This window comes from Protopterus annectens, chromosome 8.part0 (assembly GCF_019279795.1).
Source record: "Protopterus annectens isolate FY-2018-M chromosome 8.part0, PAN1.0, whole genome shotgun sequence".
Classification (NCBI taxonomy): domain Eukaryota; kingdom Metazoa; phylum Chordata; order Ceratodontiformes; family Protopteridae; genus Protopterus; species Protopterus annectens.
Window position 1 is genome coordinate 712728602 of NC_056741.1, and position 13409 is coordinate 712742010.

The window sequence follows — 13409 nt, forward strand, 5'->3', positions numbered from 1 at the left end:
TCACTTCTATCTACATCCCCCCAGGAAACAACTTGCCCATCTTAGAAAAAATCCTAGATTGGTTTTCCCACAACATTCCCTATGAAACTCTCATTTTACGCAATGTCAACAGACTGGTCCAAACTCAAAACTGACTCCCCTCAAATCAGCATAAATCTACATGGCTTCCATTAGCTAATAACTTCTTACACCCAGCAAAACTCCTAATCGCAAACTGCCACCTCAACCCACAATCGCAAACTGCCACCTCAACCCACACAAAAAAAATAGCTATCACTTCTGTCTACATCCCCCCAGGAAACAAATTGCCCATCCTAGAAAAAAATCCTAGACTGGTTCTCCCACAACATTCCCTATGAAACTCTCATTTTACACGATGTCAACAGACTGGTCCAAACTCAAAACCGACTCCCCTCAAATCAGCATAAATCTACATGGTTTCCATCAGCTAATAACTTCCCCCACCCGATTTCACAAAAACTTCCCATCTAGCTCCATAAAGTACAGTTGTGTACACTTACCATAAATGTAGATGTTCAAGTGTATTCACTGTTGCAGTCATCACACTTGGGTTATCTGTCTGCAGGTAGCCCTCAGTTGGCCCGAATACCAGAGTCTTGGGATTTCTGCGTCGGATGAGGTCGCTTCTTCCATGATGTCAGGGGTATAAAACAGGCAGCAGATGCCATTACATCAGTTTTTCTTTGCCCCAGATGTCAGGAGCCCCAAAATAGGAAGCTAGTATATGGTGTGGAACACCACCAGTAAAATGTAAATACCCCTGCCATAAAAAAATGGCCATATAGAGGATAGGTAGAAAGGATAGAGAAAAACAGGAGGCTGGAGGGAGGGAAACCAGGACTGCAACAGTGAATACACTCGAACATCTACATTTATGGTAAGTATACACAACTGTACTATGTTCTTCGTGTTTCACTGTTGCAAGTCATCACACTTGGGTTGATTCCCAAAGCTGAGGAAGGGTGGAGGCATTCAAGGGGAGTTAGGGCTGGCTAGCAGGCCTTGCAAGACTGCTGTAGCAAATCCAGCTATGGATTTAGAAAAAATAGGTATGTGGTAATGCTTGGAGAAGGTGTGTATATAGAACTCCTGGTTGCAGCTTTCCCTGGTAGTGACTCCCATGAGAAATGCTGTAGAGGTGGAAGTAGCCCTAGTGGAATGTGTTTTGATCCCGTGGAGTAGGTTTTCCATGGTGCTTGTAGCAGAAATGGATGCAGTGTGCTATCCATTTGGAAATGGTTTGCTTTGAAATGGCCCTGCCCTCTGCCCCTGTACCAAAGCTGACTAGCAGTTGGTCAGATTTTCTGAAAGGTTTAGTCCTGTCAAGGTAGAACCAGAGCTATATGTGCATGTCCAAGCAGTGCAGGATCCTTTCCCCTTTATTTTGAGGATTAGTGAAGATGGTTGGCAAATGGATGGCTTGGTTTAGAGCCACACTGGAGACTACTTAGGCATAAAGGATGGGTTAGCCCTGAGGGAAACCCTGTCAGCATGGAAGATAATGAAGGGTTCCACAACCATTAGTGCCTGTAACTCATGACAGTCTTCTAGCTGAGGTTATGGCTAAAAGCAAGGCGGTTTTCCAAGAAAGGAATTTTAACTATGCTGAAGCTGCAGGTTCAAAAGGGGGGAGCGTGAGCTTTTCCAGTACAAAGTTAAGATCCCAGGCAGGGATGGGTGGTCTCCTAGGGGGCCTCGAGTAGTTAGCCCCTCTCAGAAACTGCTTGATGAAAGGGTGAGAGAATAGAGGTGGCTCAGTATTACAATAAGCTGAGATGGCAGAGGTATGAATCTTAATGGAGGAGAAGGAGAGGCCTCTGTGGAGTAGCTCTACTAGGTAATCAAGGATTTGAGGTAATGAGGGCACAGCTGTGTCCTTTCCTTGAAACTGACTCCAAGAGCAATATCTTTTCCACTTCTCAGCATAGGATTTTCTAGTACTAGGCGTTCTGGCCTCAAGAATGACATCCAGCACCTGCTTGCTGAGGGTTATTGGTGGAGTATTCAGGGAATCAGCCAGGCTGCAAGGTTTTAGGGTTTGCAGCTGTGGATGCAAAATCTGTACCTCCTGCTAAGACAGCAGAGAAGGTGTCTGATGAAGGTGCAAGAGTGGCACCGTTGTCAGACTGTGTAAGCGTGGGTACCAGTGCTGGCGTGGCCAATCTGGGACCATAAGAATTGCCCTTGGGCTGTCCTGTCTGATCTTGAATAGTACCTTTGAGAGGAGGGGCAGAGGGGGAAAGGCATAAATTGAGAGGTTTTTCCCATTTGAAGGATAAGGCATCCACCTTCCAGGCCCTGCTGTGAGGGTTCCTGGTTCAGAATTTGCTCAACTGGTGGTTCTCAGGGGTGGCAAAGAGGTCCACCTCTGGATTAGAAGGTTGAAGGTGTTGGGCTCCAATTTCCACTCGTGTAGGTCCAAGAGATTTCTGCTTAAGTAATCTGCCAGTGAATTCTGTTTGCCTGGCAGGAACTGAGCTTGCAGATGCACTTGGTTGCTCAAGGCTGTGTTCCACAGTGCCATGGCTAACCTGCAGAGTGGGTTCCCCCCCGCTTGTTTATGTATCACATAACTGTGGTGTTGTCTGTTTTTATCAGCAGCTGTCCTGGAAGGATTAGGTATTTAAAGGCCGTCAGAGCATACTGTACATCTCTTTATGATTGATGGGCAGGAAAATTTGTTCTGGGCTCCACTTTCCCTAAATGCATTTGCCTGCCATGTGAGCCCCCCATGCATAGTCTCATGCATCAGGATTTCGATGGCGAGGGGTTGCATGAAAGGCATTTCCTTGTTGTGGTTGCATGCTTCTGCCTACCAGAAGAACTCTGCCCTTAGACAAGGAAGGATCGGAATGACTGTTTCCAGGTCCTAAGAATGTTGGCACCAAAGACCTTTTAAGTACCACTGAAGTTTCCTCATATGCAGTCTTACATATGGAATTAGCAGAATGCATGAGGCCATGAACCCTAGGGCTTGCAGTATTTTCCTTGCAGACAGTTGGGTTTTGGTGGCCATGTATTTGAAGTAGTTGCTCAAATAGATCTGTTTTTCTTGAGTGAGAAAGGCCATCTGGGAAGTTGTGTTCAAGCTTGCTCCCAGGAATACAATTTTTTGACGGGCACCAGTTGTGATTTCTTTTCGTTGTTGGTGCACCTCAATGAGAGTCTTTTACAAATGCCAGGTGTTGAAGTAGTAATTCCTGACTGTCCACCTGAATCAGACAATCGTCCATGTATGGGAACATTTGGATATTTCTCTGCCTGCAGTATGCAATGGCTGGAGCCAGGCACTTTGTGAATACTCTGGGCACAGTAGATAAGCCAAAGGGAAGTTCAGAGAACTGATAGTGCATAGAGCCTGCCCTGAAGTGGAGATATTTCCTGCAAGACTCCCTTATGAGGATGTGCAGATAGGCTTTTTTAAGTCTAGGGTGACTAGCCAGGCATCCTTGGCTAGCATAGGGAGAAGCTGCTGTAGGGTTAGCATTTTGAATTTTGGGACCACCAGAAAGGTGGAGAGAATTGATAGATCCAGGATTGGGCACCAAGAGCCCTCTTTTCTGGGCACCAGGAACAGTCTGGAGTAGAAACCCTGTCCCCTTTGTTCTACTGGAACAAGTTGAATGGCCCTGATATTGAGCAGGGAACGTACTTGTTTTTGAGCCTCTGCCCACTGGTTTGGAGGAAGGTCTGGAAATCCACTTGGGGTTGGCAGGGAATGGAAGCAGGATCTGTACCCCTGGGATACAATGTTTAGAACCCATCGGGCCTGAGTAATGGACATCCAGTTTTTAGCATGAAAGGCATGTTTTCCTCCTAGGGGCGCAAGTAGATGGGCAGGGCTGGGAAGGATAATTGACAAGTCATTGTAAACTTTTACCATAAGGGTGTGGCTTGCCACTCCCTGTTTTTGAGGTGGGAGCACTCCATTGTTTAGATCTCTGCATACCCACAGACTGTAGTCTTGGTGGTCTAGTTCCCCTGGACTTATACTGAGAAGGCCTGTAAGGGGCTGGAAAGGACCAATTTTTTGTAGGCCAATGCCTATTGAATCTAGGTGGCTGCACTTGTAAGAATTCTTTAACAGTTTGCGTAGATTTAGCTTTTTCTTCTATCTTTTTAAGAACCTCTTCTGCTTTGGTGCCAAAAAACGGTCCTGATTTAAAGGAGTTCCTAGTAATTTTGGCTTGACATCGTCTGGCAAGGTTTGTTCCTTCAGCCAAGCATGCCTTCGCAGTACAGATCCAGTGACTGCAGCCCTGCAAGATGCTTCTAGGGCATCAAAGCCACACTGCAAAGTATGCTTACTAACTTGGTTTGCAGAATGCATTAATTCTTGCAAATCTTTATTTTCTGCACAATCTGGAAGTAACACCATTTTTTGTTTAATTTGTTCCATAATATATTGCTGGTACTTCAACATATGAAACTGGCAAGTCAATGCCCTGATGGCCGGAGTTGCCGAGGTATGTACCTTCTTACCCAATCTGTCTAAAGCTCTGGAATCCCTGTCTGAAGGAGTAGGGTTTTTGGCTGTAGTAGCCTTAATACCTTTAGGCCCCTGGGAAATGGTCTCTGGATCCACAGGAGGATTCTTAAAGAAATTTGTGAGAATCAGGTACTATGTAGTACCCGTCAGGTGTTCTAGGGGCTGGTGGTAAAGTGTATGGAGTAAGACTAGATTCCACGAAGACATCATCTACAACATCCAGGACAGGGGTTATAGCTAGGGGCCTGTGCTGAGGCAACTCTAAAAATTCCCTGAATCTCTTTTTGGACTGAGGATAAACCTGGCATTCCCAGCGGAAATGTTCTCTTGAAGTATGCAAGGTTTCGCCAAAGGAGAAATCCTCTGGAGGGGAGGCAGAGGGAATGGATTCATCTGCATCCGAATCCTCAAAGGTAGATAAGGGTATGTCCTGGTAATCAGAAGGGTCATGGTCATCGGACTCATGGTCTGTAGAATCAGAAAGAAACTCAATTATTGGTCTCTTACCAGGGGAAGGCTGACTTCCTCTAATTAGGGTGATAAGGTCTTCAGCCATTCTAAGCATTTGCTTTTGAGGCATAGGAGCTTGAGCATGTGCTTTGGTCATCGGTTTTCTAGGCATAGTGCATAGTTTTATCTAAAAATGGAGTTGTCTGTTTAATGCGAATATCGGTAGGTCGCAATACACCCTCATAAGCCGGTGCGTGCACAGCAGCTCCAGACCCATCCAAGGTAGAGACAGCCGCAGGTTCCATAGTCAAAGAAGCATCTCATGGCATACTGGATTCCGAATGGTTCTCAGCAGAGGCCTGCGAATCTGTAGAAGCTGGCATCAGGGGCTGCAAAGGCACCTCACTGAGTACCAGCGGACTGACAATTAGCTTAACGGAAGCGTCACTGGCAGTTTTTGACCTATGCGGTCTGTCTCCATCTTTAACTTTGAGCTTTTTCAGATGATCGGTAGACTGATGGCTTACCAAAGCCATTTTGGAATACGGAGAACGAGAGCAAAAGAATTTAGCTACAAAAATAGCCTTACGACGAATGGTTCGGGCGTTAAGGACAAAACTGACAGTGAAGGATGTCATGGTCTGGGCCTAAACAAGTGACGCAGTAAGAATGAAAATCTCTGTGAGGTATTTGCTTTCCACAGGCAAGACCATTGTTAACTTTTTCTGACATTGGTTAGAGCAAGAAAATAGAATCCCCAACGGGGTACTTAGCTTTAGAAGACTTCAGGTTTGAAACTCAAAAAATGAAAATTTCAGGTGGCGACCGACTGGCACTTGCAAACTGCTTCTGCTTCGGGCTCCTCCTCCGCAAGAAAAACTGATGTAATGGCATTGGCTGCCTTTTTTATACACCTGACGTCCTGGAAGAAGTGACAGCATCCGACACAGAAATCCCAAGACTCTGGCATTCGGGCTGACTGAGGGCTACCTGCAGGCAGATAACAAGTGTGATGACTGCAACAGTGAAACATGAAGAACATCTGACTGGATACTCACCAACTCCCCCTAACCTCTATCACAACTGCACTACTCTACCAGACCAACTCAGTGACCACCTACCCACCTCCGTCCTTAGATTCATCTGCCAACCACCCAAACCTAATCTTTATAGAGACTGTCGAAAACTCTCCAACTTCAACGTTACCTAATTCAACTTTGTCTATCGTCCACTGACTGGTCACTCCTTAAACAAACTCCTCTAGATGAAGCAGTAAATAGTTTCAATACCATCTTCATGAATACCCTGAACTCCCTTTCCCCCTCTAGAAAGATAAGAATAAAATCCAATTATGCTCCTTGGCTTTCCAAAGACACTAAACTCCCTTATGCTCCAACGAGATAAAGCTTGGAATAAAACTAAAGTAGTACTCCTCCTTCAGAACTATAGACAGCTCAGAAATCTTACAAAGAAACAGTACAATGCTGATGAATACCCTTCTTTAACACAGCTCAACTAAATAGTAAATCCAACCCATGTAAATTCTGGTCAACTCTAAATAAAAGTCTCTCTTCTGGCTGCCCCACTAACCCCTCCCCCTACCCTAATACACCCCCCCTTGAAACAGCTACCCTACTGAATAAATACTTTATTGACACTATTCAAGCACTCTTACAATCCAACGGTAACACTGCAACCCAACCAATCCCTCCCTACCCATCTAATAATAACACTTTCACCTTTCATCCTATTCCCACTTCTTATATCTGATCTCTACTTCTTAAGCTAAAACCTTGCTCCCCTTTCACTGATAATCTACCTCTATCCTTCCTCAAACTGGCTGCTGACTCAATTGAATACAAGTGTCTATACTAAGCAATAGCCCCATTCAGGAATCCATTGTATCCACCACTTGAAAATCCTTTTTCACTATGCCCCTACACAAAGATGGCAACTCTACTGACCTATCTAAACTACCATCCAATAGCTATTCTACCCCGCACCATCTAACATCCTTGAAAAATGCATCCACTCAACTACTAGAATACCTCCTCCAAAGCAATCTTATCACACCTACCCAGCACAGCTTTAGTCCCAACCTTAGCACAACTACTGCCATCCTATCCTTTACCCATACCACAGCTGAGGCCATAGATAACAATAAACTTATATCCAGTCTCTTCTTAGACCTTTCTAAAGCGTTTAATACTGTCTCCCATCCCCTACTGTTATCTAAAATTTCTTGTCTCAATCTATCTTCCTCCTCCCTTTCCTGGTTCTCCAGTTACTTATCCTGCAGGCAACAGTCCGTTAAATGGCTCTCTTCCTTTTCTCTATTCCTACCTGTTGCAACAGGAGTACCCCAAAGCTCCATCTTGGGCCCCCTCCTATTCAATATCTTCACTAATGACCTCCACACATCTTGCAAACAATCCTCCCTCATACAATATGTCGACGATCCAACGCTTATCTCTATCTCTGATAGCGTCTCTGAACTCCATACACTCACTCAAAACACCTTTTTATCTACTGAACAGTAGCTAACCAGAAGCTTACTAATCCTTAACCAAAAAATGACCAAACTCCTATTTCTTCCCCGTTCTCTGACTCACCACAAATCCTCCTTTTCTATCACTTCCTCAAATAACACAACCATTAAACCTGAAACTCAAACTAAATTGCTAAGAATCATCATCAGTGATGAACTTAAATTTAATATGCACCTTCTCCAATGCATAAACAAAAGACTAACCAGAAACTAGGTTTACTTTATCGTAACAAAAGATTTCTAACTCTAAATGCTAGACTCTTCCTTGCTTAAGCTCTCCTCCACCCCTCCCTTCTTTATGCTCCCCCTGTATTCACCAACATTCAAACCGTAACCTTAAATAATACCCACAGTCAAACGGTCTGGCTGAACATGCAGTACAGAGTGCAAAACAATTACTAGAAAGGTCAAAGCATGACAATACCGATATATTCTTGAATTTACTTAATCTCAGAAATACACCCCGTGAGAACCTACTTGGTTCGCCTGCTCAGAGACTTCTATCTAGGCAAACCAGAACAATTTTGCATATTAGTTCTAATTTGTTGGTGCCTAATGGAAAACCACCAGAGGAATCAAAGCCAGACTCTTTAAGAAGCATTCCTTTCAGAAGTCCAGCTATGATAAAACAAGATTTCTTCATCCTTTGAAAGAAGGAGAGACAGTGAGGATGCAAACGGCAAAAGGCTTTGATTGAATTGGTCAAGTGAGAGGTATATGTGCTGAGCAGAGATCCTACTTAGTGGAATCTGAGGAGTACAGAATACAGGGGAAATCTCAGGCATCTATGTGTGGTGTCTGAATCGATATCACAGCATTGTACCTGTGATACAGACTCTAGGTCTCAGAGCAACACAGACAATGTTCATACTGAAGAACATGTCTCAGTACCTATTCCTGTTTCTGATGATCTCCCAGATGTTCCCAAACTTGAACATTCCTTGAAGACATTCTCCATTGCTAGATCCATTTCTGATTTTTATGTAAAAAAAAAAAAAATCAGGTCGTACTTCTAGACCTAGTGTAAAATACATAGCAATCTGGATACGATTGTTTTATATGTGTTTAGTTTTGTATGACTGCATGTCAAAGAATTAGTTCTATATAATTAAAGTCAAAAGATAATTTCTGTAAAACTGCACGTCAATGAATGCTTTCATTTAGTGTATGACCCACTTCTCAAACAGGGAAGATATAGAACAGAGAGTGTGTTGTAACTTTAAGAAGCATTTCCAAGTGCAGGCACGTGCATATAAATAGTGAGCACATGCAGGCAGCAGTGCCATTTTGAGGGAACAGCCAGAGTGTTAACATGTATGAGTGGAATAGTCAGTCTGTTTATACGTTTTAAGTTTAAGTTACTAAGCCTCAATCCTGATGTGTTTGTGTATAACAAAGCTGCCTGAACAGAATCCACAACCGTTCGTCTGTTTTATCCTGACCAGACGAGCGACAGCACGGTTTAGTTGAGCAAATGTTCCAACAGGAGATGGAGGCTTTATGATCACATAAATGGATAAAATGAGACAGAGGAAATGAGAGTACAATAAAACTATATAAAGAACCATTGCTTAGTGACTCCAGCACTTGCGTCAGAACTGACTTTTTGGCTTTTACTGAACATTTCCTTTCAATTTGAAAAAGACTTGGGGTTTGCTCATGTTATTACTTCTGCAAACCATCTTAAAGGTCACATACTGGAGTCGATATTCCAACAAAGTGATCAGCTTGAACTTCAGTCTCCTGGTCTGATAACTTTATAACTTGGATCATGGGACCTCACTAAAGCTACAGTCCTACTATAATCTTTCTGGCCAATCTGTATTATGAGATGTAGGTAAAACTATACTCCCATTATAATCTTTCAACTTAATCCTCAACTGTACTGCCTATTACCATATGGAGTGCGTGCAGAGTTATCTCAGGGATTAGTCTGGCAGTTGGCACACAGGGTTAAAGCTTTGAGCTGTAGCTCCTGTACTAAAGAGTTTGACTCCCTTAGCCCTCATTTGCAAGTCACTTAACCAGACAGTGCTAATGGACAACTGTGAATTTGGGCTACATTTCTGAATGGTCTACTAGACTACAAGCCTTCTAACTACCTATAAACCTACTAATTGTTCTATAAGAATCTCTCCCTTTCTCTCTGCAATGTAGAGTGCCAAAGAATTCCAGTCTTTGTCCTTCATTTTTTATGGTGTACAAGCTCCAGCACGAAGAAGTCATTCAAAGGAGTTTGAAGTATCACTATAAGGCAGTTAATGCACAACTTCACTACAAAAAAATATACTGGGTGTTGGAACTATTGAAAGAAGACCGAGCACCATGCTTAAATGGATGGGACACAGCTGACTTAAGGTCAACCCTATTAAGGCCAATGCTAACACGAACCATTTGACCACAAGGCCTTCCATTGCTCCTGCCTTTTCCTTCATTATCATTTGTAATTGGAATACACCATAGATTGTGCCAAAAATGTGTAGCGTAACAAAGAACCCTGATGGTCAGCTGTCCATAGAGGGAACACATGATAGCTCTTGCTAAATCTTACTTTCACACTCTGAGGAATATTACTTTGATTAAGCACCTTATTTTATTACAAGAAATCGTGACGTCTGGGAATACGTGGCCACTTTGGGACTACCACTTCTGCATCCTTAAGCACGCACTTGATAACGGAGATCACAGTCACCATCAGCATATACTGAATGCTACAATATGCTCACTAACAGGCACCTCCCAGCATTCTCAAATTACCCTTCTGTAGTCCAGTCTGCTACCTTTATCCTCAAGGCCAATTTACAATACCTGGCCCTGCATAGCATGCTCCTATAGGAAGGAACTGCTGATGTGTAATCAGCTATCTCAAGCTACCCATCTGCCTGACTAGTGATTCCCCTCCCCAAAATCTTCTATAAGGAAATCAGATTATATTTTTCATCCACAATGTTTGTTTAAAGAATCTGTTATTTATTGTTAATGTATATCTTATGCTAATTGCACCAAGTGCAATTATAACAAATAGACTTGTCTTCTCAAGACTCATATTACTCAACTCTTTATTATCAGAAAAATAACATGCAATGTAATTCAAGAAATAAAAATAAATGTGTGACATAGCGTTTTATATTACTGATGCAGAACTTTTCAAAATGCAGACAAATCCTATCCCTGGACACAATGAAAAGGTTGGCTTTATGCACTGGTACCATTACAGTGATAATCGGCATCAACACCCCCTTTTTCCCGTTTTGTACATGAATTGGGGTATTATCGACAGTGACCAACGCCTATAGCCAATATTCATACCACCACCGTGTATACACTTAAAAAAAAGTGATCATGCATAACTTAAACAACACTCAACTGTTCCAATTATAAGCCACGTAACAGTTATACTGGTGCAATATAATAAAAAGCACACAAAGCAGTATTATTGCGCAGCCAAGAGAAAAGGGCTGTACCAACATTATTTGATAAACATATCCATCAAAATGTTTCACGGTACAAGTAAAATAACACCTCCGAATGGCTAAATAATACATTATCAAATTCAATTGGTAAACACATTATGAAAAACAAACATTTTGCCATTATACTCTCATTACCATTATAACACTTCTTGAAACAAAGATTTTAATAAAATACACCAGTTAAAGAAGTTGCTTTAACAGCTTCCAACAACGCAAGTACTACGGATACCAAATGAAATACAAGCAGCTATCATCAAGACCTGCAATTATTGAGCAAGCACGAAGAATCTCTCTTAAATGTGCTAATACAACGAAACATTTTGTACTGAATAACATAAAACTAACATCAGTGTAAACCTATACACCAACCTGCAAATTCCACCAATGAGTTCCTACAAAGTTGGCATAGTTGCCAAACTGCAAAGTGACAACTTCCCTACATTTAATGTCCATCACGCCCTACACGTTACACAAGGATATTACTTTAAAGGCTCCACAATAATGCCTATCTCACGCACACTTCAGACTTATTTCCTAAAACAGACGACAACTACCGACGTAACCCGTAAGACTATCATGTGACTCTAGCGATTTGACGTTGGTAACGCCATTAATTTTCTCTTTCGTTTTATGTTTTGGAGGTGTTACTGAAGTGAAGTTCAAGTGACCGAGTTCTGTTGTTTATCTAGTTTTATTTATTGGTAACTAGCTTTCCTTCTGAAAAATTAGTCAGTCCAAACCATTGGTTTTAATCTACCACGCCTACAACGTGGAACACTTACAAATAGTTAATGCCATCTGTTGAGCGCACAGACTGGTTAGAATGTGTTACTTTATGCTTATAGGAAGTTTTTTTTAAGCTTTAACGCGATTCGTTATTATTTACCGTGGACATCCTTGAACTGTAGTGTCAGTGGTGCAACAGGTAGCCCACTCATTTTTGTTACAAAAGGTTTTGGGTTCTTTTTCCCCACAGAAAGATAGATTTGCACTTTTGTATTTTATGGTGAGTGTTTTTAAACTGCGGTCCCATTTGTGTGATTTGGTGGTAGCGCGTGTGGATATAAAAGACTCCAGTGCAAGTCTCCAAAAAGTGTAGGGAAGTGCGTAAAAGCCCTGGCCAATACAGGTATGCAGATATCAGTGCCGGATTTCATTGAATTCTACAGGCCTCCTTTAACAAATCATTTTAACATTATATGAACTTGTATAATTTCTGTTCAGGCAATGCATTTGAAACACTTGAATCTTGTGCAGATTTTATACGGCGTCCTTCAGCTTTGCAGACAGGTACTTTATTACAAAGCCGACAAATTAACACTACTAGTTAGCGGTAACGGTCGTTAAGTACGATGGTACTTGCACCGCACAACATAGAGATCAGTATTCATGCCGTCACATGCATGAATATTTAGTACTTTAATCGTGCCATCTGGAAAAATCGGAGGGGAAGGCGTGGTTTGGGCGGGACTTGCTATTATGCATCCTGCGAGGTACTTCACTAATATACATATCTCTCAACCTTCCATCTTCATAATGAGGAACACTAGCTTTCATAATGTGGGACAAATGGGTACCAATAGCTAATTAACAACTTCAACTAGGAAGGTCAAAGGATAGTTAAAATATGCTGGTTTTACTTATAAAAAAGATCTTTGAATGAATTACTATGATTCTTTTCTATTTACCATGGATATCAGTAAAAAAAAAATCCCTATCAATGAATGTGTGACAGACCCTTTCAAAGTGGAACTTTGAGAAACATTAACTTTTTAAGACCCCAAATAAGGTACGTTCCTCGTAATGAGGTACTCTTGAGAGGTATGCTAATATAAAGCCCCTGGTCTAGTCTTAAAAATAAAATAAAAGCTTAGTGGTAATGTACTGTAGTAACACTACACCCGGTCTGTGCATAATGGGGCGTGGCCTAAATGATTGACATGGTAAATGGTCTTGATGTCATATCCAAAGTAGGCACGCTTGACTGCCATGCAGATTTGACAGTGACATCATGCATACATTGATGTCTGTGACAAATATGGAACTCACCCCAGTACATGAAGTTAGTTCGTATTTCACATTCTAAGTTTGTAACCTATCCATTTTGGGGAAGTGGGTGTGCTAGTTATTAGAAAATATGCATGTGGTATTCTTAGGGTTGCCAACAGTCGTGTTTTTCCCAGGATGTCCTGGATTTGGCCATCTGTGTCCAGGGAAGGACCTCACAGGGAGCCATATGTCCTGTTTTTGGCACAAGTTACTAAGTTTTCTCATAATCACTGTTTAAGTGATGCGTGGTATCAATATCAGAACTGTGCCTGCCCTCCATCTCGCTAAATCTTGAGACCTCAATGCCCACAGCAATTTGCAGACAGCCCTACAGGCCCATTCATCACGCATGCATGCTGTTCCTTTACAACTGAGCCTA

At 42.2% G+C, this 13409-nt stretch overlaps 1 protein-coding gene across 1 annotated transcript in view; it reads right to left on the minus strand.

Moving 5' to 3' along the window:
- MSTO1 (misato mitochondrial distribution and morphology regulator 1) overlaps positions 1-11531 on the minus strand; it is a gene marked incomplete in the record, with an annotated part of 1162028 nt that extends 1150497 nt beyond the window's left edge. The window contains 1 exon segment of the mRNA XM_044080162.1: positions 11351-11531. Coding sequence (XP_043936097.1) covers positions 11351-11434 — 84 coding nt within the window.
- Between the last annotated feature and the right edge of the window lie 1878 nt (positions 11532-13409).